The 22,677-nt window shown below is 53.7% G+C and overlaps 2 protein-coding genes across 4 annotated transcripts in view; both read left to right on the top strand.

The window, feature by feature from the left end:
- ECE1 (endothelin converting enzyme 1) overlaps positions 1 to 5,671 on the top strand; it is a 6,125-nt gene extending 454 nt beyond the window's left edge. Inside the window, exons 2-14 of the mRNA XM_077256340.1 lie at positions 387 to 452; positions 557 to 745; positions 991 to 1,133; positions 1,438 to 1,552; positions 2,362 to 2,472; positions 2,584 to 2,682; positions 3,140 to 3,217; positions 3,328 to 3,431; positions 3,596 to 3,706; positions 3,798 to 3,865; positions 3,941 to 4,131; positions 4,641 to 4,736; positions 4,970 to 5,671. Of these exons, the coding sequence (XP_077112455.1) occupies positions 387 to 452; positions 557 to 745; positions 991 to 1,133; positions 1,438 to 1,552; positions 2,362 to 2,472; positions 2,584 to 2,682; positions 3,140 to 3,217; positions 3,328 to 3,431; positions 3,596 to 3,706; positions 3,798 to 3,865; positions 3,941 to 4,131; positions 4,641 to 4,736; positions 4,970 to 5,146 (1,548 nt within the window). The 3' untranslated portion in view covers positions 5,147 to 5,671. The remainder of the gene's footprint in view (positions 1 to 386; positions 453 to 556; positions 746 to 990; positions 1,134 to 1,437; positions 1,553 to 2,361; positions 2,473 to 2,583; positions 2,683 to 3,139; positions 3,218 to 3,327; positions 3,432 to 3,595; positions 3,707 to 3,797; positions 3,866 to 3,940; positions 4,132 to 4,640; positions 4,737 to 4,969) is intronic.
- A 16,331-nt stretch (positions 5,672 to 22,002) lies between these two features.
- Positions 22,003 to 22,677, top strand: part of EIF4G3 (eukaryotic translation initiation factor 4 gamma 3) — a 114,990-nt gene continuing 114,315 nt past the window's right edge. For 2 of the 3 annotated variants that reach the window (XM_077260449.1, XM_077260448.1), the window contains exon 1: positions 22,003 to 22,442. In XM_077260449.1, coding sequence (XP_077116564.1) covers positions 22,267 to 22,442 — 176 coding nt within the window. In that variant the 5' untranslated portion in view covers positions 22,003 to 22,266. The remainder of the gene's footprint in view (positions 22,443 to 22,677) is intronic. The other variant, XM_077260447.1, reaches the window with a different exon arrangement.

Raw genomic sequence — 22,677 nt, 5'->3', positions numbered from 1 at the left:
AATCACGGTTTATTCCAATTCTTATAAAATTTCCCCAGCCAGTGCCTCTGCAGCATTTGAAAGGACACTGGTGAATGCAGCTCTGGAGTTGATTGGAGTCTAAGAAGGGAACACTGAATGCAGGTCAGGAAATGACTAGATTATGATTGGACCAGCCAATGATTGCAGCTCTGATGGTCAATGGTGCGCAGATTATGGGGCACTTGAGTAGAAATCTCCCCCACAATAGAGGCTTCACCGTCAGCGGGTGACTGACCAGATACCAATAGAGTGGTACCGCAGCTCTGGAGGTGACTGGAGTGCGGTGCGTGTCTGATACTGGGGGGTGGTCTGCAGTAGTGAGCCCACCCTGTACTTATGGCAGCACGTTTCTTCTCTTCCCTCAGATAGACCAGTCCGGTCTGGGGCTGCCGTCCCGGGAGTACTACCTGAATAAAACGGCCAATGAGAAGGTGAGGCTGCTGCTCCCTGGTGCTGCTGCTCCCCCTGCTGCTGCCCCCCGTGCTGCTGCCCCTGCTCCGTATAGGGGGCTAATCTGCGCCCGTCATCTCTTCAGGTCCTCACCGGGTACCTGAGCTTCATGGTGCAGCTGGGGGTCCTGCTGGGGGGCGAGGAGAACAGCACGCGGGTGCAGATGGAGGAGATCCTGGACTTGGAAACCGCTCTGGCCAACATCACCATCCCCCAAGAGAAGCGACGAGACGAGGAGCTGATCTACCACAAGATCACCGCCGGCGAGCTCAAGGTATGCGCCAGATCTGCCGTGTGTCCATTGGCTCTGGCCCAGCGTGTACATCTCTGCCATGGTCTCTGGAGTCAGGGTGTCTGGTGCGAGGAGGGTGCTGTCAATCACCGCATAGCCCCACCCACTCAGCTGCTGGCAGTGTAAACGTACAACTGGGAGGCTTCGGCCCAGATGTGGGTAGTTGGGGTCCCGGACCCCCCGTCATCCCTGGAGTTGTGATGTCGGCCGCCCCTTGTCTTCTGCAGGATCTGGTGCCGGTGGTCGACTGGATCTCCTTCCTTCGAACAGTTTTCCATCCTGTAGAAATCAACGAGACTGAACCTGTGGTGGTTTACGCCAAGGAATATCTGCAAGACGTGTCCGACCTCATCAACCGCACGGACAAGAGGTAGGAAGGGCGACGTGATGCCTCCTGACAATCAGAATTGCTGCCACCGCTCCTCTGGGCTCAGGGGTTGTTGCGTTATGCAGGAATATAGAAAGCTCGCTGACAACAGTGAGCGGGGACTGTGGCCATGTTGGTTGACAGCCACATTTCCCAGTCTCCTGGATGCCAAATCCATGTTGTTGGTGATGAATGCAAAGCTTCCCAGATTGTGGCAGCCATATTGGTGATCAGCCAGCCTTTCCCAGGTGTGGGGGAGGGGGTACATCTTTGGGTTTACCTTCTGATTAAAATGAACTTCTTGCAGGATCCTGAATAACTACATGATGTGGAACCTGGTGCGGAAGACGAGTTTATTGTTGGACCTGCGCTTCCAGGACGCCGAGGAGAAGTTCATCGAAGTGATGTATGGAACCAAGAAGGTGCGGAACCAAGAAGGGAATGGGACCTGGGGTTGGAGGTGTGGAACCAAGAAGTTGCGGGACTGTGGGGGAGAAGGGTGTGGAACCAAGAAGCTGCGGGACTGGGGGGGGGGAGGGGGGAGGGAGAAGGGTGTGGAACCAAGAAGATGCGGGACTGGGGGGGGGGAAGAAGGGTGCGGAACCAAGAAGGTGCGGGACTGGGGGGAGAGAAGGGTGTGGAACCAAGAAGGTGCGGGACTGGGGGGGGAGAAGGGTGTGGAACCAAGAAGCTGTGGGACCGGTGGGGAGAGGGGTGTGGAACCAAGAAGGAGCAGGACTGATGGGGGGGGGGGGGGGGGGGGGGGCGTGAGGGAGCCGTACCAACTATCATGGAATTCAATTTTTGTCAGCACTTTTCAGATTAATTGTGAATGAGGTGTGTGCATCCCAGGACACTAGTCATATCCAGGGCTGCAGTCCTAGTTCAGCGGTGTTGCCTTACGCCGGATGTAAATGCTACATTCCTGGAATGCATTATACGTGGCAGTCCAGTGACTGCAGCTTTGGATGTGATTGGAGTCTTGTGATGGTGACATCTGGTCAGTAAGGCGCAGCTATGAGCAGGAAGTGTGGGTGCTGCTGGGACAGGATGTGAGGGAGGTGGGGTCTCGGTATCGGGGCGGACACTTCCTGAATGTGACTGATGGCGTTACCGCTGGTTCCTGGCAGTGGGGCCCCATACACGGAGGGAGGACTGGTGCCCTCCCTGTGTACTGGTGCCCTCCCCGCCTCCTGCGGCCGTGTGACTGATCGCCCGTTCTCGTCCGCAGACCTGCACCCCGCGCTGGAAGTTCTGCATCGCTGACACTGACAACAATCTGGGCTTCGCGCTCGGGGCCATGTTCGTCAAGTCTACCTTTGCCAACAGCAGCAAAATCAGAGTAAGTGGTGGTGCGGGCAACTAGGCCAACTCCCCTCCCGCCAGTTGGATGATGGGAGTATGCCTCCAGAGTCCGGTCAATGCTGGCGCTCACCCCTGACCGTGTCCGCAGGCCGTGCAGATGATTCGGGGGATAAAGAACGCCTTCGAGGAGAGTCTGCAGACGCTGAGCTGGATGGACGAGGACACCCGCAAGGCGGCCAAAGAGAAGGTGAGGGGGCCATCTACTACTGTTATCAGCCATCAGGCTAAGCAGGTGGAGTCTGGGATCAGAGCAGTTGTTACTGAAATATGTGGGGTGGGGTAAAGTTACTGACCCCTCCTTGGTTAAACTGCTTGAGGCCTAGACAGAATTTCAAGCCCGCCTTGTCGGTCCGCTCGCCTGGCCTTCCGGTCTGCCGTGTCGGTCCGCTCGCCTGGTCTGCCGTGCTGTTCCACTTACCTGCCGTGTCGGTCCGCTTGCCTGGCCTGCTGGTCTGCTGTGCTGGTCCACTGTCCCAGTCTGCTCACCTGGCCTGCTGGTCCGCCGTGCTGGTCTACTCGCCTGGCTTGCTGGTCTGCCATGCCGGTCCGCTGGCCTGGCCTGGCCTGCTGGTGTGCCGTGCTGGTCCACTTGCCTGCCGTGCCGGTCCGCTGGCCACTCATTGCTTCTCATCTCTTCTTACCAGGCTGAGGCAATCTACGATATGATCGGGTATCCCAACTTCATCATGGACCCCAAGGAGCTGGACAAGGTGTTCAATGATGTGAGTGCTTTTGGCCGTCACGTGTGGTGCGTGGACTTGTGCCCTTCTGGCTGCGGTTCCTCTGGGTCTTTGGTCAGACATTAACCCCCTCCCCGCCTCTTGTCTTCCAGTATGAAGTGACGTCGGACCTCTACTTTGAGAACGTCATGATGTTCTACAACTTCTCAGCAAGGGTGACTGCCGATCAACTGCGCAAACCGCCAAACAAAGACCAGTAAGTAATGGGGGACACTGCAGGGGATAGCAGAGCTATGGGATGTCCCCACTGCCACTGCAGGTGACTGTAGGACGATCTGGTCTGAGGTGCACACCAGCTGCTGCTCCCCCCCCCGTGTGGAGGGCTGTGGTATTGTATTGCTACTGACTGCTGTATTCCAGGTGGAGTATGACGCCCCCTACAGTCAACGCCTACTATTCTCCCACCAAGAATGACATTGTGTTCCCGGCAGGAATTCTGCAGGCCCCGTTCTATTCCAGCTCCTCGCCCACGTAAGACGCTTCTATCTAATAGTCTGGAGGGGAGGCCGGCGCAGTTCTGCCTCCGACTGTCTTTAATGTCTGCATTCATTCTCCACTGTAGGGCGCTGAACTTCGGCGGCATTGGAGTAGTGATGGGCCATGAGCTGACTCACGCATTCGATGACCAGGGTGCGTTGCTGTGGTCACTGGGTGCTTGAACCGCTGCCACGAATCTCCACATAATCTCGCTGTTTTCTTGCTCAGGCCGAGAATATGACAAGAATGGGAACCTGCGGCCCTGGTGGAAGAACTCGTCTGTGGAGGCCTTCAAGAAGCAGACGGAGTGCGTCACTGAGCAGTACAGCAGCTACAAGGTGAACGGCGAGGCCGTGAACGGGAAGCACACGCTGGGGGAGAACATCGCAGACAATGGGGGACTGAAAGCCGCCTACAGGGTAAGGCTGTTCGCTGCTCCTGGGCCTTCGCGTGCTGTCTGTTTGCTGCTCCTGGGCCTTCGCGTGCTGTCTGTTTGCTGCTCCTGGGCTGCCGCGCGCTGTCTGTTTGCTGCTCCTGGGCCGCCGCGCGCTGTGTCTGTTTGCTGCTCCTGGGCCGCCGCGCGCTGTGTCTGTTTGCTGCTCCTGGGCCGCCGCGCGCTGTGTCTGTTTGCTGCTCCTGGGCCGCCGCGCGCTGTGTCTGTTTGCTGCTCCTGGGCCGCCGCGCGCTGTGTCTGTTTGCTGCTCCTGGGCCGCCGCGCGCTGTGTCTGTTTGCTGCTCCTGGGCCGCCGCGCGCTGTGTCTGTTTGCTGCTCCTGGGCCGCCGCGCGCTGTGTCTGTTTGCTGCTCCTGGGCCGCCGCGCGCTGTGTCTGTTCGCTGCTCCTGGGCTGCCGCGCGCTGTGTCTGTTCGCTGCTCCTGGGCTGCCGCACGGTGCGTCCATTCCTCTTAGCTGGTGTGGATCTCTTGCAGGCGTACCAGAACTGGGTGAAGGAGCACGGCGAGGAGCAGGTGCTGCCGTCTCTGGGTCTCACCAATGATCAGCTCTTCTTTGTCGGCTTTGCTCAGGTAAGACTCATTCTTAACGCTAGACGTCATGTTTCATGTGGGGTATTCCTGCGTCACCGGGGGTCCCCTCCCCCATATAGCAGAGTAAGGCTGTGCACTGATGGATAATTCTGTTACTAATGGAAACCATCAGCAAGTCGGGGGTCTTCGTGCCAGTAGGTTTTGGTGCTGAAGCTGCCGGGTGTGGTTCCTGCTCGCCTGTAATTTAACCCTTGCTGGTCCTCTTGCTCCAGGTCTGGTGTTCAGTGCGGACCCCGGAGAGCTCTCATGAAGGGATCATCACGGACCCCCACAGTCCATCCCGCTATCGCGTCATTGGCTCAGTCTCCAACTCCCGAGAATTCTCCAGACATTTCCAGTGTCCGGACGGCGCCCCGATGAACCCACTGATGAAATGTGAAGTGTGGTGATCGGCGGGGGGCACTATGAAACCAGACAGGAGGTTGGGGGGATCGTTTACAGTAATGGCTGACCTGGGAGGTTTCTTAAAGCTGTAGCATCGCTATCCGTTTTCTGACTGTCGGCTATTTCCGTGCACTAAACACAGATGACTATGCACCTTTAATACTGTCTGTATCGCCGCCATCCCCTGGCTTCCTGTGTAGGGGCATTGCCCAGTGTATGGGGGGTCTCTGAATCTGTACCCCTATCATGTGCAGCAGCTAGGGGGTGATGCTGAGATGTTGGGATTTCCACTAGACGTGCCGCCACCGCTGCACCCGGTGTATATAATGCCATGTGTATATATGTGTCTTTTGTATATATTTATACCGCTGCGGCTCCGGCCGTTATTACACACCGTTCTAATCACTGTTCAGATGTCGTGGGCCGTGCTCTGCTCCGCGGCTCTGACTCCTCATGTCATTTTGCCTATTTTTATAGAAATCTGGAATCTTCTATCACCCAGTACCTAATAAACAAGGTTCTGCTTTGTATTTCTGCTTTAGCCGCCGCCTCTTCTTCCAGTCCCGCCACCTCATCATCTTTTTCCTCCTCCTGTGCCGCCGCCTCTTCTTCCAGCGCCGCCGCCTCTTCATCCAGCGCCGCCGCCTCTTCATCCTCCTGTGCCTCTTCTTCATCCTCCTGTGCCACCGCCTCTTCCACATTGAATTCCACGTATCTAGTGAACACCGATTTAAAAAAACCACAAAAACAAACTAATGGCGGCAGGGGGCGCTCTCAGTGGTGTATCATAACAAACCAGATGACACAGACCACTTTCTTGGCTCCCTGCCTGTGAACGTCCAGCATGTCCTATCAGGGGCCGCCTGCTGGACAGCGACTGTAGCTGCAGGTAATGACTGACATGGGCTGTGTGCAAGTCAGTAACGGCAAGCGGAGATCTTACAGCAGCAACATACCAGAAAGTAAGCAGTCACATGACCTAGTACCCAGCATGCTCTGCGGCCGGAGGACATCTGCTCCTGATTGTACCCAGGAATGTGAGCGCAGGAAAACTTATTGGAGACAGATGGCAGCGGTGCGATCTACAGCAGCCTCCTCTCTAGGATGTGCCCTAATAGTGAGGGGCCACGGAGAGGGCAACCGCCCGGGCCAGAGGCCTGCTGCAGGCACAACAAGCAAATGGCTGCTTCCCACACATTCTCCTCCAGTCACCCCCAGAGCTGTGGTCACTATTCTGCTGTTACATTGTGTCTTATCTTCTAGTCACCTCCAGAGCTGCAGTCATTATTCCGCTGTTGCATCATGTCTTATCCTCCTGTCACCTCCAGATCTGCAGTCACTATTCTGCTGTTCCATCGTGTCTGATCCTCCAGAGCTGCACTCACTATTCTGCTGTTACATCATGTCTGATCCTCCAGTCACCTCCAGAGCTGCGGTCACTATTCTGCTGTTACACCAGGTGTTATCCTCCAGTCACCTCCAGAGCTGCAGTCACTGCTTACCTTGCTGTGACACTCTGGGACATGTAGTGCTCACGCTCCTAGTACATGTGATATAGCTGTATACGGGACGCGTCACCTGACGGCCGTAACGTGCTTTCTGCTTCCCTGGGAGTTTCCCATAGCGCTGTACAGTTTAGTATTGGTTGCGGCACCGAGGGCCCCTAAGGGTGCGGCACCGAGGGCCCTAGTCGCCGGGTCTGGGATAATACAGGACAATGCTGTTTAAAGGGAACCTATCACCCCGTTTTTTAAAGATTAGATAAAAATAGTGTGAAATAGGGGCAGAGCTGGGCTTTACATTAGTGCCTTTTTGGTGCCTTTACACCCCCGTTAGGCTGCCGAAATACCTTAGTGAAGTGTCCGTTTTGTCCTGTCACTCAAGCTGGTCAGGTCGGATGGGCGTGGTCACAGCGCTGTTTCTCCCCCAGAATCCTGCTCATCATTACGTTGGTGGCGTAGTGGTGTGCGCATGTCCAAAGAGAAGATCCACTGCCCAGGAGATTCAAAACAGCGCGGTCTTCGCTATTCGCCGTTTACCGGTGGGCGCGGCCATCTTTCCTGTGGCCGCGCGTGCGCAGATGGAGCGCTCTGCTGCCCGGGGCTTCAGGAAAATGGCCGCGGGATTCCGCGTGTGCGCAGATGGAGATCGCGGCGGCCATTTTCCTGAAGCCCCGGGCAGCAGAGCGCTCCATCTGCGCAGGCGCGGCCACAGGAAAGATGGCCGCGCCCACCGGTAAACGGCTGAATAGCGAAGACCGCGCCGTTATTCATCTCCTGGGCAGTGGATTCATCTGCTGGACATGCGCACACCACTACGCCACCAACGTAATGATGAGCAGGATCCTGGGGGACAAACAGCGCTGTGACCACGCCCATCCGACCTGACCAGCTTGAGTGACAGGACAAAACGGACACTTCACTAAGGTATTTCGGCAGCCTAACGGGGGTGTAAAGGCACCAAAAAGGCACTAATGTAAAGCCCAGCTCTGCCCCTATTTCACACTATTTTTATCTAATCTTTAAAAAACGGGGTGATAGGTTCCCTTTAAGTAAAACACAAGCCTGTAGCAACCAATCAGAGCCCAGCCTTCATTGCCCAAAGCAACCAATCAGAGGTGAGCTTTCTTTTTACCTCAAGAGTACGGCGCTTCCTGTCAGCTGTGTGCTCCTCTGAGGAGGACGTCGTGTGTCGACCATATTTTGACAGTGGAGGTGACACATCGCCTTCCCCAGCCGTGCGGCGTCAGGACAACAGGGCAACAGCTTCCTGACTTCTGATAGGAAGCTGCGGAGTGTGGGCAGTGCAGGGTCCTAGCAGAGCGTGGCCACTGACCGAGGTGGAGTCCCAGTGTGTGGTGACGGGTGAGTGCTGTGTCCCTCCATGATTCTGTACAGCGCTGCCAGGAAACGCCCCTCTGCCATGTGTACCGCGTGCAGCCGAGCGTACCGCAGGGGACGGAGGAGATATACCGTGTACAGCCGAGCGCACCGCAGGGGACGGAGGAGATACACCGCGTACAGCCGAGCGCACCGCAGGGGATGGAGGCAATACACCGTGTACAGCCGAGCACACTGCAGGGGACGGAGGAGATACACCGCGTACAGCCGAGCGTACCGCAGGGGACGGAGGAGATACACCGCGTACAGCCGAGCGCACCGCAGGGGACGGAGGAGATACACCATGTACTGCAGGGGACGAAGGAGATACACCATGTACTGCAGGGGACGAAGGAGATACACCACGTAAATCGGGACGGAGGAGATACACCGCATACAGCCGAGCGTACCGCAGGGGACGGAGGAGATACACCGCATACAGCCGAGCGCACCGCAGGGGACGGAGGAGATACACCATGTACTGCAGGGGACGGAGGAGATACACCGCATACAGCCGAATGTACCGCAGGGGACGGAGGAGATACACCATGTACCGCAGGGGACGGAGGAGATACACCGTGTACAGCCGAGCGCACCGCAGGGGACAGAGGAGATACACCGTGTACAGCCGAGCGCACCGCAGGGGACGGATGACGTACACCGACTATGGCCGAGCGTACCGCAGGGGACGGAGGAGATACACCGCGTACGGCCGAGCGTACCGCAGGGGACGGATGAGGTACACTGCCTATGGGTGAGCGTACCGCAGGGGACGGAGGAGATACACCACGTATAGCCGAGCGTACCGCAGAGGACGGATGAGGTACACTGCCTATGGGTGAGTGTACCGCAGGGGACGGATGAGGTACACTGCCTATGGCCGATTGTACTGCAGGGAACGGATGAGGTACACTGCCTACGGCTGAGCGTACCGCAGGAGACGGATGAGGTACTCTGCCTATGGGTGAGTGTACCACAGGGGACGGAGGAGATACACCACATACCGCAGGGGACGGAGGAGATACACCGTGTACAGCCGAGCGTACCGAAGGGGACGGAGGAGATACAACGTGTACAGCCGAGCGTGCGGCAGGGGACGGATGAAATACTCCGTGTACAGCCGAGCGTATGGCAGGGGACGGAGGAGATACTCCGTGTACAGCCGAGCGTACCACAGGGGACGGAGGAGATACACCGTGTACAGCCGAGCGTACGGCAGGGGACAGAGGAGATACGCCGCGTACAGCCGAGCGTACCGCAGGGGATGGAGGAGATACGCCGTGTACAGCCGTGCGTTCCGCAGGGGACGGAGGAGATACAACGCGTACAGTCGAGCGCACTGCAGGGGACGGAGGAGATACACCGTGCACAGCCGAGCGTACCGCAGGGGACGGAGGAGATACACCGTGTACAGCCGAGCGTACGGCAGGGGACGGAGGAGATACGCCGTGTACAGCCGAGCGTACCGCAGGGGATGGAGGAGATACGCCGTGTACAGCCGAGCGCACTGCAGGGGACGGAGGAGATACACCGTGCACAGTCGAGCGTACCGCAGGGGACAGAGGAGATACACCGTGTACAGCCGAGCGCACCGCAGGGGATGGAGGAGATACACCGTGTACAGTCGTGCGTACAGCAGGGGACGGAGGAGATACACCGTATACAGTCGTGCGTACAGCAGGGGACGGAGGAGATACACCGCGTACAGCCGAGCGTACCGCAGGGGACGGATAAGGTGCTCCGCGTACATTTCTCTGTGTCACTTACACATTAGACACCAGATTGATTGCTGTCAGTGGGGGAATAATCGAATGTCTTTTGTTTGGCTGTAATCTCTTTGTACAGACAGGCTCCGGCCCCGTTTCTAAGCAGTGTTTCATCTGTATCGCTTCCATGGACGGGGGCCTCAGTTGGACCCTGTCCTGCTTTGCCCTTATTCACATTGATGTCGTTTGACACATGGCAAGGTTTTAATACTAGATGGGTTAGGACCGCATTGATGGGTGCACCTTACCATGGTGGGCTGGCTTTTAGGCTTTTTTTTATCAAATTGGAGTTAATGGGAACCTGTCACCAGCAATAATGCTACTAAACTGCAGCTATGGGGTTGATATTGTCACTAACCTGCCCAGTGCCTGCACATAGCCGAGCCCTCTGGGGAGAAATTGATCTTTACCCCACCTCGACCAAAGGTATCCATGGTTATGGCCATTAACAACTATATAACTAGCTGTCATTATATCAGTGGTCGTAACCATGGATACCTAAGGTCCTGCAATGTATATGACGAAAGAGAAATGGCGAATCAGAAAAACTAGACTACATTTCTAATTGGAGTCATTTGCTAACATTAATATTATTACACATACGACATATTGGGATAGGATCTTGGGGATGGGAATACCTCTTTAACTAAGTCCTATGTTATTTACATCTGCTATTACTGTTATCTTACTGTAGGGTACATGCTCATTTTGTTTTATTCCTTTCGCTTTGTTTGTGAAATGGCCAGCGTGTGAACAGGCTCTGACACTTTGATCGCATACCAATGTATATTTTGGCTCAGTTTTTTTGGTTTTGTTGATAACGTTGTAGTGATGAGGCCTTTACAGGCTGACAGATAAAAGAAGTGACATTACACAGCAGCGCTGCAGACAGCGGAGGTCTCTCCACAGTGTCAGGTGTAACAGAGGATCCGAAGAAACACAAATATATACAAGGAGCCAGCATCGGACTGGAGCACCTTGGGCCCTCCAGAGAAAATCATTATTGGGGCCCACTATGTAGCTGCATAGAAATAAATACAAGACCACCAATTGTGCGGTAAGACGCGCTAATATCGGGGTATAATGTAAGGTAGAACACATCTTCATTATGTAGCAGGGGTTAGGGTAGCCCCCTCATAGAAAATAAAGTAGCCCCCTTCATAGAATATAATGCATCCCCCCTCATAGAATATAATGCAGCCCCCCCATAGAATATAATGTAGCCCTCCTCATAGGGTATAATGCAGCGCCCACCATATAATATGTAGCCCTCCTCATAGAATATAATGTAGCTTTCCTCATAGGGTATAATGCAGCCCCCCTCATATAGTATAATGCAGCCCCACCACAGAATATAATGTAGCCCCCCCATAGAATACAATGTAGCACCATCATAGGGTATAATGCAGCCCCCCTCATATAGTATAATGCAGCCCCACCACAGAATATAATGTAGCCCCCCATAGAATATAATGTAGCACCATCATGGGTTATAATGCAGCCCCCCTCATATAGTATAATGCAGCCCCACCACAGAATATAATGTAGCCCCCTCAGAGTATAATGCAACCTCCTCATAAGGTATAATGCAGCCCCCCCATAAAGCATAATGCTGCCCCCTCATATAGTATGATGTAGCCCCCAGAATATAATGTAGTCCCCTGAGAGAATAATGCAGCCCCACACAGAATATAATGCAGCCCCCCCACAGAATACAATGTAGCCCCTTCAAAGTATAATGCAGCCCCTCTCATAGGGTATAATGCAGCCTCCCTCCAACTCCATCATTGTTCTCCCCTGCCACCCCCATCATTGTCCTCATCACCACCTCCATCATTGCCTTCTCACCCACCACCCCATCATTGCCCATTCCACCACCTCAATCATTGCCTCCTCTCCCACCACCTTTGTCCTATCCACCACAGCCATCATTGTCCTTTACACCACAACCGTCATTGCTTTCTCCCCTATCATTGCCCATTTTAACACCTCCATCATTGCCTTCCCCCACAACCTTCATTGCCTTCTCCCTCACCACCTCATCGTTGCCCATTCCACCAACTCCATCATTGCCTTCTCCCCCACCACCCCATCATTGTCCTTTCCACCACCTCTATCATTGCCTTCTCCCCCACCACCCCCATCATTGCCCATTTCAACACATCCATCGTTGCCTTCTCCCCCACCACCCCATCATTGTCCTTTCCACCACAACCATCATTGCCTTCTCCCCCTCCACCCCATCATTGCCCATTTCAACACCTCCATCGTTGCCTTCACCCCATGATTGTCCTTTCCATCACAACCATCATTGCCTTCTCCCCCACCACCCCATCATTGCCCATTTATACACCTCCATCGTTGCCTTCTCCCCCACCACCCCATCATTGCCCATTTCAACACCTCCATCATTGCCTCCCCCACCACCCCATCGTCCTTTCCACAACCATCAACATTGCCTTCTCCCCCCCACCATCACTGCTCTCTCCATCACCCACATCATTGCCAATCTCCAATACACACATCTCCAATACACACACACAGCACCGCACCACTCTGTCACACACACAAACAAAGCATCGCACTGCATACACATGCACGCACGCACTCAGACAGACACAGCACCACTCACCTCTCTGAACGTTCCCCGCAGCCGCAGCACATCCAGTAAGCAGCATCTTCATCGCTGGCAGCTTTCTGACGTCATCCAGCCGCGCTGTATCAGACCGGAGGCGCTGGGCAGCGGGCAGGACGGCATCAAATCCCTGCAGCTCCACTCTGCTGACGATTGCCCTAAGGTTTAGCCACCCTGCAGGGGCCTACCTCTGGGGCCCTGTTATGAACTGGTGGTTTAAGAGCAACATGGGACGTGCGCTGGAGGAGGTGGTACCTGTACTGACCGCGGTTCCTGAGCTTAACACAACACTAGAAGTAGCCGTGGGATGTTCCTGTCACTCCCTAGACACCTCGTCACAGCCGGAGGACTAACTACCCCAAAAGATAGAAACAGGAAAGCTATCTTGCCTCAGAGAATATCCCCCCATATAGGACAGCCCCCCACAAATATTGACTGTGAGTGGAGAGGGAAATGACATACGCAGAATGAAACCAGAATGTAGCAAAAGAGGCCAGTCTAGCTAGATAGAACAGGACAGAATACTGTGCGGTCAGTATTAAAAACTAGAAAAATCCACCACAGAGTTTACAAAAATCTCCACACCTGACTAAAGGTGTGGAGGGCAAATCTGCTTCCCAGAGCTTCCGGCTTAACTGAATAAATCCATACTGACAAGCTAGACTAGAAAAAACATAGAAAGTGCAGAAAGATTAAGTCCACAACAAGTGGACTGCAAAAGAACAAAGCAAGGACTTATCTTTGCTGAACTGGTCAGAATATCAGGGAAATCCAAGCAGAGATGTGAATCCAATCAGAACCATTGACAACTGGCACAGGCTGAAGGATAGAACCAGGCTAAATAGCCGAGCCAGAAAGACAATCAGTGGAAGCAGCTGCTGACTACTAAATCCAAGGAGCAGCAGTACCACTTAAAACCACCGGAGGGAGCCCAAGAGCAGAATTCACAAAAGTGCCACTTACAACCACCGGAGGGAGTCCAAGAGCGGAATTCACAACAGTACCCCCCCCTTGAGGAGGGGTCACCGAACCCTCACCAGAGCACCCAGGCCGATCAGGACGAGCCAAGTGAAAAGCACGAACCAAATCGGCGGCATGGACATCGGAGGCAACAACCCAAGAATTATCCTCCTGGCCATAACCCTTCCACTTGACAAGATACTGAAGCCTCCGCCTCGAAAAACGAGAATCCAAAATTTTCTCCACCACATATTCCAACTCCCCATCAACCAACACCGGGGCAGGAGGATCAACAGAGGGAACAACGGGCACCACATATCTCCGCAACAAAGATCTATGGAAAACATTATGGATGGCAAAAGAGGCTGGAAGGGCCAAACGAAAAGATACCGGATTGATAATCTCAGAAATCTTATAAGGACCAATAAACCGAGGCTTGAACTTAGGGGAAGAAACCTTCATAGGAACATGACGAGAAGATAACCAGACTAAATCCCCCACCCGAAGCTGGGGACCAACACACCGACGGCGGTTAGCAAAACGTTGAGCCTTTTCCTGAGACAACGTCAAATTGTCTACCACATGAGTCCAAATCTGCTGCAACCTGTCCACCACAGAATCAACACCAGGACAATCAGAAGGCTCAACCTGCCCCGAAGAAAAACGAGGATGAAAACCAAAATTACAAAGGAAAGGCGAAACCAAAGTAGCCGAACTAGCCTGATTATTAAGGGCAAACTCGGCCAACGGCAAGAAAGCCACCCAATCATCCTGGTCAGCAGACACAAAGCATCTCAAATAGGTTTCCAAGGTCTGATTAGTTCGCTCAGTTTGGCCATTTGTCTGAGGATGAAACGCCGAAGAAAAAGACAAATCAATGCCCATCCTAGCACAAAAGGCCCGCCAAAACCTAGAAACAAACTGGGAACCTCTGTCAGACACAGTATTCTCCGGAATGCCATGCAAACGAACCACATGCTGAAAAAACAATGGAACCAAATCAGAAGAGGAAGGCAATTTAGGCAAAGGTACCAAATGGACCATTTTAGAGAACTGGTCACAAACCACCCAGATAACAGACATCTTCTGGGAAACAGGAAGATCCGAAATAAAATCCATGGAAATATGCGTCCAGGGCCTCTCAGGGACCGGCAAAGGCAAAAGCAACCCACTAGCGCAGGAACAGCAAGGCTTGGCCCGGGCACAAGTCCCACAGGACTGCACAAAAGAACGCACATCCCGCGACAAGGAAGGCCACCAAAAGGACCTAGCAACCAAATCTCTGGTACCAAAAATCCCAGGATGACCAGCCAACACCGAACAATGAACCTCAGAAATTACCTTACTTGTCCCTCTATCAGGAACAAACAGCTTCCCCACAGGACAGCGGTCAGGTTTATCAGCCTGAAATTCCTGAAGCACCCGCCGTAAATCGGGAGATGGCAGAAAGAATCAGCCCTTCCTTAAGAATGCCAACCGGCTCAAGGACTCCAGGAGAATCAGGCAAAAAACTCCTAGAGAGGGCATCAGCCTTAACATTCTTAGATCCCGGAAGATACGAGACCACAAAATCAAAACGGGAGAAAAACAGGGACCATCGAGCCTGTCTAGGGTTCAGCCGCTTGGCCGACTCGAGGTAAATCAGATTCTTATGATCGGTCAAGACCACAACGCGGTGCTTGGCTCCCTCAAGCCAATGTCGCCACTACTCAAATGCCCACTTCATGGCCAACAACTCCCGATTGCCGACATCATAATTGCGCTCCGCAGGCGAAAACTTTCTGGAAAAAAAGGCACACGGTTTCATCAAAGAACCATCAGAACTCCTCTGAGACAAAACGGCCCCTGCCCCAATCTCAGAAGCATCAACCTCAACCTGAAAAGGAAGAGAAACATCCGGCTGACGCAACACAGGGGCAGAAGTAAATCGGCGTTTAAGCTCCTGAAAGGCCTCAACAGCCGCAGAGGACCAATTCGTCACATCAGCGCCTTTCTTCGTCAAATTGGTCAGGGGCTTAACCACACTGGAAAAGTTGGCAATGAAACGGCGATAAAAATTAGCAAAGCCCAAAAATTTCTGAAGACTCTTCACAGATGTGGGTTGAATCCAGTCATGAATGGCTTGGACCTTAACAGGATCCATTTCTATAGACGAGGGAGAAAAAATAAAACCCAAAAAAGAGACCTTCTGAACTCCAAATAGGCACTTAGACCCCTTCACAAATAAAGCATTATCACGAAGGATCTGGAATACCATCCTGACCTGCTTCACATGAGACTCCCAATCATCGGAAAAAATCAAAATATCATCCAAATACACAATCATGAATTTATCAAGATAATTGCGGAAAATATCATGCATGAAGGACTGAAATACAGAAGGAGCATTAGAGAGCCCGAAAGGCATCACAAGGTATTCAAAATGGCCTTCGGGCGTATTAAATGCAGTTTTCCATTCGTCACCCTGTTTAATACGAACAAGATTATATGCCCCTCGAAGGTCAATCTTAGTAAACCAACTAGCCCCCTTGATCCGAGCAAACAAATCAGAAAGCAAAGGTAAAGGGTACTGGAATTTGACCGTGATCTTATTAAGAAGGCGATAATCAATACAGGGTCTCAAGGAGCCATCCTTCTTGGCAACAAAAAAGAATCCCGCTCCCAATGGTGAGGAAGACAGCCGAATATGCCCCTTCTCCAAAGACTCCTTAACATAACTCCGCATGGCGGCATGCTCTGGCACAGACAGATTGAAAAGTCGGCCCTTAGGGAACTTACAGCCAGGAATCAAGTTAATAGCACAATCACAGTCCCTATGTGGAGGAAGGGAACTGGACTTGGGCTCATCAAATACATCCTGGAAATCCGACAAAAACTCAGGAACTTAAGAAGAGGGGGAAGAGGAAATTGACATCAAAGGAACGTCACTATGTACCCCTTGACAACCCCAACTAGTCACAGACATAGATTTCCAATCCAGCACCGGATTATGTCCCTGTAACCATGGAAAACCCAGTACAACAACATCATGCAAATTATGCAACACCAGAAAACGGCAATCTTCCTGATGTGCTGGAGCCATGCACATGGTCAGCTGAGTCCAATACTGAGGTTTATCCTTGGCCAACGGTGTAGCATCAATGCCCCTCAAAGGAATAGGGCTCTGCAAAGGCTGCAAGGAAAATCCACAGCGCCTGGCGAATTCCAAGTCCATCAAGTTCAGGGCAGCGCCTGAATCCACAAATGCCATGACAGAAAAGGACGATAATGAGCAAATCAAGGTCACAGATAAGAGAAATTTAGGCTGTACAGTACTGATGGTAACAGACCTAGCGACCCTCTTTTACGCTTAGGGCAATCAGAAATAACATGAGCAGAATCACCACAGTAAAAACACAGCCTATTCTGGCGTCTGAATCCCTGCCGTTCTGCTCTAGTCAAAATCCTATCACATTGCATAGGCTCAGGACTCTGCTCAGAGGATACTGCCATATGGTGCACAACTTTGCGCTCGCGCAGGCGCCGATCAATCTGAATGGCTAGAGACATAGATTCGCTCAAACCAGCAGGCGTGGGGAACCCCACCATAACATCTTTAAGGGCTTCAGAAAGACCCTTTCTGAAAATTGCTGCCAGAGCCTCCTCATTCCATTTAGTGAGCACAGACCATTTTCTAAATTTCTGGCAGTATACTTCTGCCGCTTCCTGACCCTGACACAGGGCCAACAAGGTCTTTTCTGCATGATCCACAGAATTAGGTTCGTCATACAATAATCCAAGTGCTTGAAAAAATGCGTCTACATTAAGTAATGCCGGATCCCCTGATTCAAGGGAGAATGCCCAGTCCTGAGGGTCACCACACAGCAGAGAGATGACAATTTTAACCTGCTGAATGAAATCACCAGAGGAATGGGGTTTCAAGGCAAAAAACAATTTGCAGTTATTTTTAAAGTTCAAAAACTTGGATCTGTCCCCAAAAAACAAATCAGGGGTTGGAATTCTAGGCTCTAAAGCCGGAGTCTGGACAACATAATCTTGGATACTCTGTACTCTTGCAGCAAGTTGATCCACACGAGAAAACACACCCTGAACATCCATGCCAGCGCCAAAATCCTGAACCACCCAGAGATTAAGAGGGAAAAAAAGACAAAACAGACTGCAGAAAAAAAAATGGCTCAGAACTTCCTTTTCCTTCTTTTGAGATGCATTTAATTCATTTGTGGCCAGTTGTACTGTTATGAACTGGTGGTTTAGGAGCAACATGGGACGTGCTCTGGAGGAGGTGGTACCTGTACTGACCACGGTTCCTGAGCTTAACACAACACTAGAAGTAGCCATGGGATGTTCCTGTCACTCTCTAGACACCTCGTCACAGCCGGAGGACTAACTACCCCAAAAGATAGAAACAGGAAAGCTATCTTGCCTCAGAGAATATCCCCAAAGGATAGGACAGCCCCCCACAAATATTGACTGTGAGTGGAGAGCGAAATGACATACGCAGAATGAAACCAGGATGTAGCAAAGGAGGCCAGTCTAGCTAGATAGATAGAACAGGACAGAATACTGTGCGGTCAGTATTAAAAACTAGAAAAATCCACCATAGAGTTTACAAAAATCTCCACACCTGACTAAAGGTGTGGAGGGCAAATCTGCTTCCCAGAGCTTCCAGCTTAACTGAATAAATCCATACTGACAAGCTGGACTAGAAAAAACATAGAAAGTGCAGAAAGATTAAGTCCACAACAAGTGGACTGCAAAAGAACAAAGCAAGGACTTATCTTTGCTGAACTGGTCAGAATATCAGGGAAATCCAAGCAGAGATGTGAATCCAACTAGGAACCACTGACAACTGGCACAGGCTGAAGGATAGAACCAGGCTAAATAGCCGAGCCAGAAAGACAATCAGTGGAAGCAGCTGCTGACTACTAAATCCAAGGAGCAGCAGTACCACTTAAAACCACCGGAGGGAGCCCAAGAGCAGAACTCACAAAAGTGCCACTTACAACCACTGGAGGGAGCCCAAGAGCGGAATTCACAACAGGGCCCCGATGCAGCCGCACCGGCTTTACATGCGGGCAGTGTTAGCCTCAGCCTCACCGCTATTAAAGTGAAATGAATGTTCACACTTCTCCACGCTCATGGGGGCGTGGGGAAGCGTGAATATTCATTTCTTTTTAGCAGCGGGGACAGTCTCCTGTCTCCAGGTGCTGCTCCGCTGGCACCAGGCGGGCCCCCTTGACTCAGGGGCCCCATAGCTGCTAGGTGTGCCGCTATTTGCGACACGCCACTGGCTGGGGGCCCCTGGAGCAGTGGGGGCCCTAGGCTGCTGCTGGCCAGTATGCCAGCAGGTGTCAGTGCCTGGGCCCACCGGAGAATCCTCCAGTTCTCTGGTGGGCCAGTCCGACCCTGCAAGGAGCAGACAGCAGATGTGCACTGTTTACCTGTGCTAGCCGTTTGTAACGGGCACGGAGGCTGTATGGGGTTTTATAGCGCAGGAAGGCTGTAATGGGCAGGGAGGCTGTATGGGACTCTATATTGCAGGGAGGCTGCATGGGGCTCTATAGTGCAGGAAGGCTGTATGGGGCTCTACAGTGCAGGGAGGCTGTTATAGACAGGGAGGCTGTATGGGGCTCTATAGTGCAGGGAGACGGTATAGGTCTTTATAGTGCAAGGAGGCTGTATGGGGATCTATAGTGCAGGGAGACTGTATAGGGCTTTATAGAGCAAGAAGGCTGTATGGGGGAGGGAGGCTGTATGGGGCTCTATAGTGCAGGGAGCTGTACAGCAGAGGGAGGCCGTATGGGGCTCTATAGTGCTGGGAGACTGTATGGGGCTCTAGTGCAGGGAGCTGTATAGGAGGGAGGCTGTATGGGGCTCTATAGTACTGGGAGACTGTATGGGGCTCTATAGTGCAGGGAGCTGTATAGGAGAGGGAGGCTGTATGGGGCTCTATAGTGCAGGGAGCTGTATAGGAGAGGGAGGCTGTCTGGAGCTCTATAGTGCAGGGAGGCTGTATGGGGCTCTATAGTGCAGGGAGGCTGTATGGGGCTCTGTAGTGCAGGGAGGCTGTATGGGGCTCTGTAGTGCATGGAGACTGTATGGGGCTCTGTAGTGCATGGAGACTGTAGGGGGCTCTGTAGTGCATGGAGACTATGGGGCTCTATAGTGCAGGAAGGCTGTAATGGGCAGGGAGGCTGTATGGGGCTCTATAGTGCAGGGAGACTGTATAGGTCTTTATAGAGCAAGGAGGCTGTATGGGGCTCTATAGTGCAGGGAGACTATAGGGCTTTATAGAGCAAGAAGGCTGTATGGGGGAGGGAGGCTCTATGGGGCTCTATAGTGCTGGGAGACTGTATGGGGCTCTATAGTGCAGGGAGCTGTATAAGAGGGAGGCTATATGGGGCTCTATAGTGCTGGGAGACTGTATGGGGCTCTATAGTGCAGGAGCTGTATAGGAGAGGGAGGCTGTATGGGGCTCTATAGTGCAGGGAGCTGTATAGGAGAGAGAGGCTTATGGGGCTCTGTAGTGCAGGGAGACTGTATGGGGCTCTGTAGTGTAGGGAGACTGTATGGGGGGCTGTATTGCAGGGAGACTGTATGGGGCTCTGTAGTGCAGGGGGATTGTATGGGGCTCTGTAGTGCAGGGGGACTGTATGGGGCTCTGTAGTGCAGGGAGGCTGTATGGGGCGCTGTAGTGCAGGGAGGCTGTATGGGGCGCTGTAGTGCAGGGGGACTGTATGGGGGGCTGTATTGCAGGGAGACTGTATGGGGCGCTGTAGTGCAGGGGGATTGTATGGGGCTCTGTAGTGCAGGGAGACTGTATGGGGCTCTGTAGTGCAGGGGGACTATATGGGGCTCTGTAGTGCAGGGAGGCTGTATGGGGCTCTGTAGTGCAGGGAGGCTGTATGGGGCTCTAGTGCAGGGAGGCTGTATGGGGCGCTGTAGTGCAGGGAGGCTGTATGGGGTGCTGTAGTGCAGGGGGACTGTATGGGGTGCTGTAGTGCAGGGGGACTGTATGGGGCGCTGTAGTGCAGGGAGACTGTATGGGGCGCTGTAGTGCAGGGAGACTGTATGGGGCTCTGTAGTGCAGGGAGACTGTATGGGGCTCTGTAGTGCAGGGAGACTATTTGGGGCTCTGTAGTGCAGGGAGGCTGTATGGCTCTGTAGTGCAGGGAGACTGGGGCGCTGTAGTGCAGGGAGGCTGTATGGGGCTCTGTAGTGCAGGGAGGCTGTATGGCGCTGTAGTGCAGGGAGGCTGGGGCGCTGTAGTGCAGGGAGGCTGTATGGGGCTCTGTAGTGCAGGGAGACTGTATGGGGATCTGTAGTGCAGGGAGACTGTATGGGGCGCTGTAGTGCAGGGAGACTGTATGGGGCGCTGTAGTGCAGGGGGACTGTATGGGGCGCTGTAGTGCAGGGAGGCTGTATGGGGCGCTGTAGTGCAGGGAGGCTGTATGGGGCGCTGTAGTGCAGGGAGGCTGTATGGGGCGCTGTAGTGCAGGGGGACTGTATGGGGCGCTGTAGTGCAGGGGGACTGTATGGGGCTCTGTAGTGCAGTGAGACTGTATGGGGCGCTGTAGTGCAGGGGGACTGTATGGGGCGCTGTAGTGCAGGGAGGCTGTATGGGGCGCTGTAGTGCAGGGAGGCTGTATGGGGCGCTGTAGTGCAGGGAGGCTGTATGGGGCGCTGTAGTGCAGGGGGACTGTATGGGGATCTGTAGTGCAGGGAGACTGTATGGGGCGCTGTAGTGCAGGGGGACTGTATGGGGCGCTGTAGTGCAGGGAGGCTGTATGGGGCGCTGTAGTGCAGGGAGGCTGTATGGGGCGCTGTAGTGCAGGGAGGCTGTATGGGGCGCTGTAGTGCAGGGGGACTGTATGGGGCTCTGTAGTGCAGGGAGACTGTATGGGGATCTGTAGTGCAGGGAGACTGTATGGGGCGCTGTAGTGCAGGGGGACTGTATGGGGCGCTGTAGTGCAGGGAGGCTGTATGGGGCGCTGTAGTGCAGGGAGGCTGTATGGGGCGCTGTAGTGCAGGGAGGCTGTATGGGGCGCTGTAGTGCAGGGGGACTGTATGGGGCTCTGTAGTGCAGTGAGACTGTATGGGGCGCTGTAGTGCAGGGAGGCTGTATGGGGCGCTGTAGTGCAGGGGGACTGTATGGGGCTCTGTAGTGCAGTGAGACTGTATGGGGCCGCACTACTACACCGCAGACTCCTCTGGGCCCCTCTGCACGGGCTGCTGGGTCCTTACTAGAGATTGCACCCTCAGCTGTAGGGGGCGGGATCTGGTTTCCTTGGTTACACAATTTTCACACCCGCTTCCTATGATACTGCTGTATTTCCGTTGTCATGTGCCTGCTTTGCCGCGTGGAGGAGACATTCTGTGACTAACACTCAGAAGCCGAACGGCAACGAATATTACCGAATTATTTCGTGTCACCACGCCCCTTCCAATCCCTGCATCTCCTGGGACCCCGCCCTGTGGCTGTAGCCCGCCTCTGTGTCAGATTGCACCGATCTTGATCACGCCTCTTTCCGAAGATTTCCGAAACAGCGTTCGGGCCCTGCCTCCCCATTGCCCACGGCCTCCCCCTTTAACGATTGGTGTACGAGCACAGACCACACACGATCCTCCGGCTGCGAACGAACTCGAGTGTTTCCGAACATTTCCGAGCTGCCTTCGTTTACTCCACCTGTTTTCCGAGCGCATCCGAACTTTGCCGGAGATTACCGAATGTCCGTCCTGCCGGACTGCTGGAGGCGGACGCAGCGCCATGTTGGGTGCTCCGGTGTCTGAGTGAGGAAATTACCGGTATCTCCACGACAAACAGAGGCGCCCGTGTCTCCCTGACTGCGCTCCCATGAGGGTCCGCCCCTGAACCCGGCCCGGCCATGAGTTTACCGCACAAGCCGGCCCTGAAATCCGCCGCACCCACCGGAGCCGGGACCGGGGTGCTGGGGCCTCCCCCGTCAGCTGCCGTGCCCAGCGCCGCCGTGCCTCCTCCTCCCTCCTCTGCAGCCGCCGCACACCCCGGGATCCGGGCCCTGCAGCCGCCGACTGCTGCAGCGTATCCTTCACCGGAGACTAGGGGAGAGAGTGACAGAGGGAGAGAGTGAGGAAAGAGAGAGTGAGAGGGAGAGAGACTGAGGAGAGAGAGTGACAGAGGGAGAGACTGAGGAGAGAGTGACAGAGGGAGAGAGTGAGGAAAGAGAGTGACAGAGGGAGAGAGTGACAGAGGGAAAGACCGAGGGGAGTGACTGAGGGAGAGCGTGACAGAGGGAGAGATTGAGGGGAGAGAGTGA

The sequence above is a fragment of the Ranitomeya variabilis genome, chromosome 4 (assembly GCF_051348905.1).
Source record: "Ranitomeya variabilis isolate aRanVar5 chromosome 4, aRanVar5.hap1, whole genome shotgun sequence".
NCBI lineage: Eukaryota > Metazoa > Chordata > Amphibia > Anura > Dendrobatidae > Ranitomeya > Ranitomeya variabilis.
The sequence above is the reverse complement of the archived record's forward strand: the minus strand, read 5'-3'. Positions and strand labels throughout refer to the sequence as shown.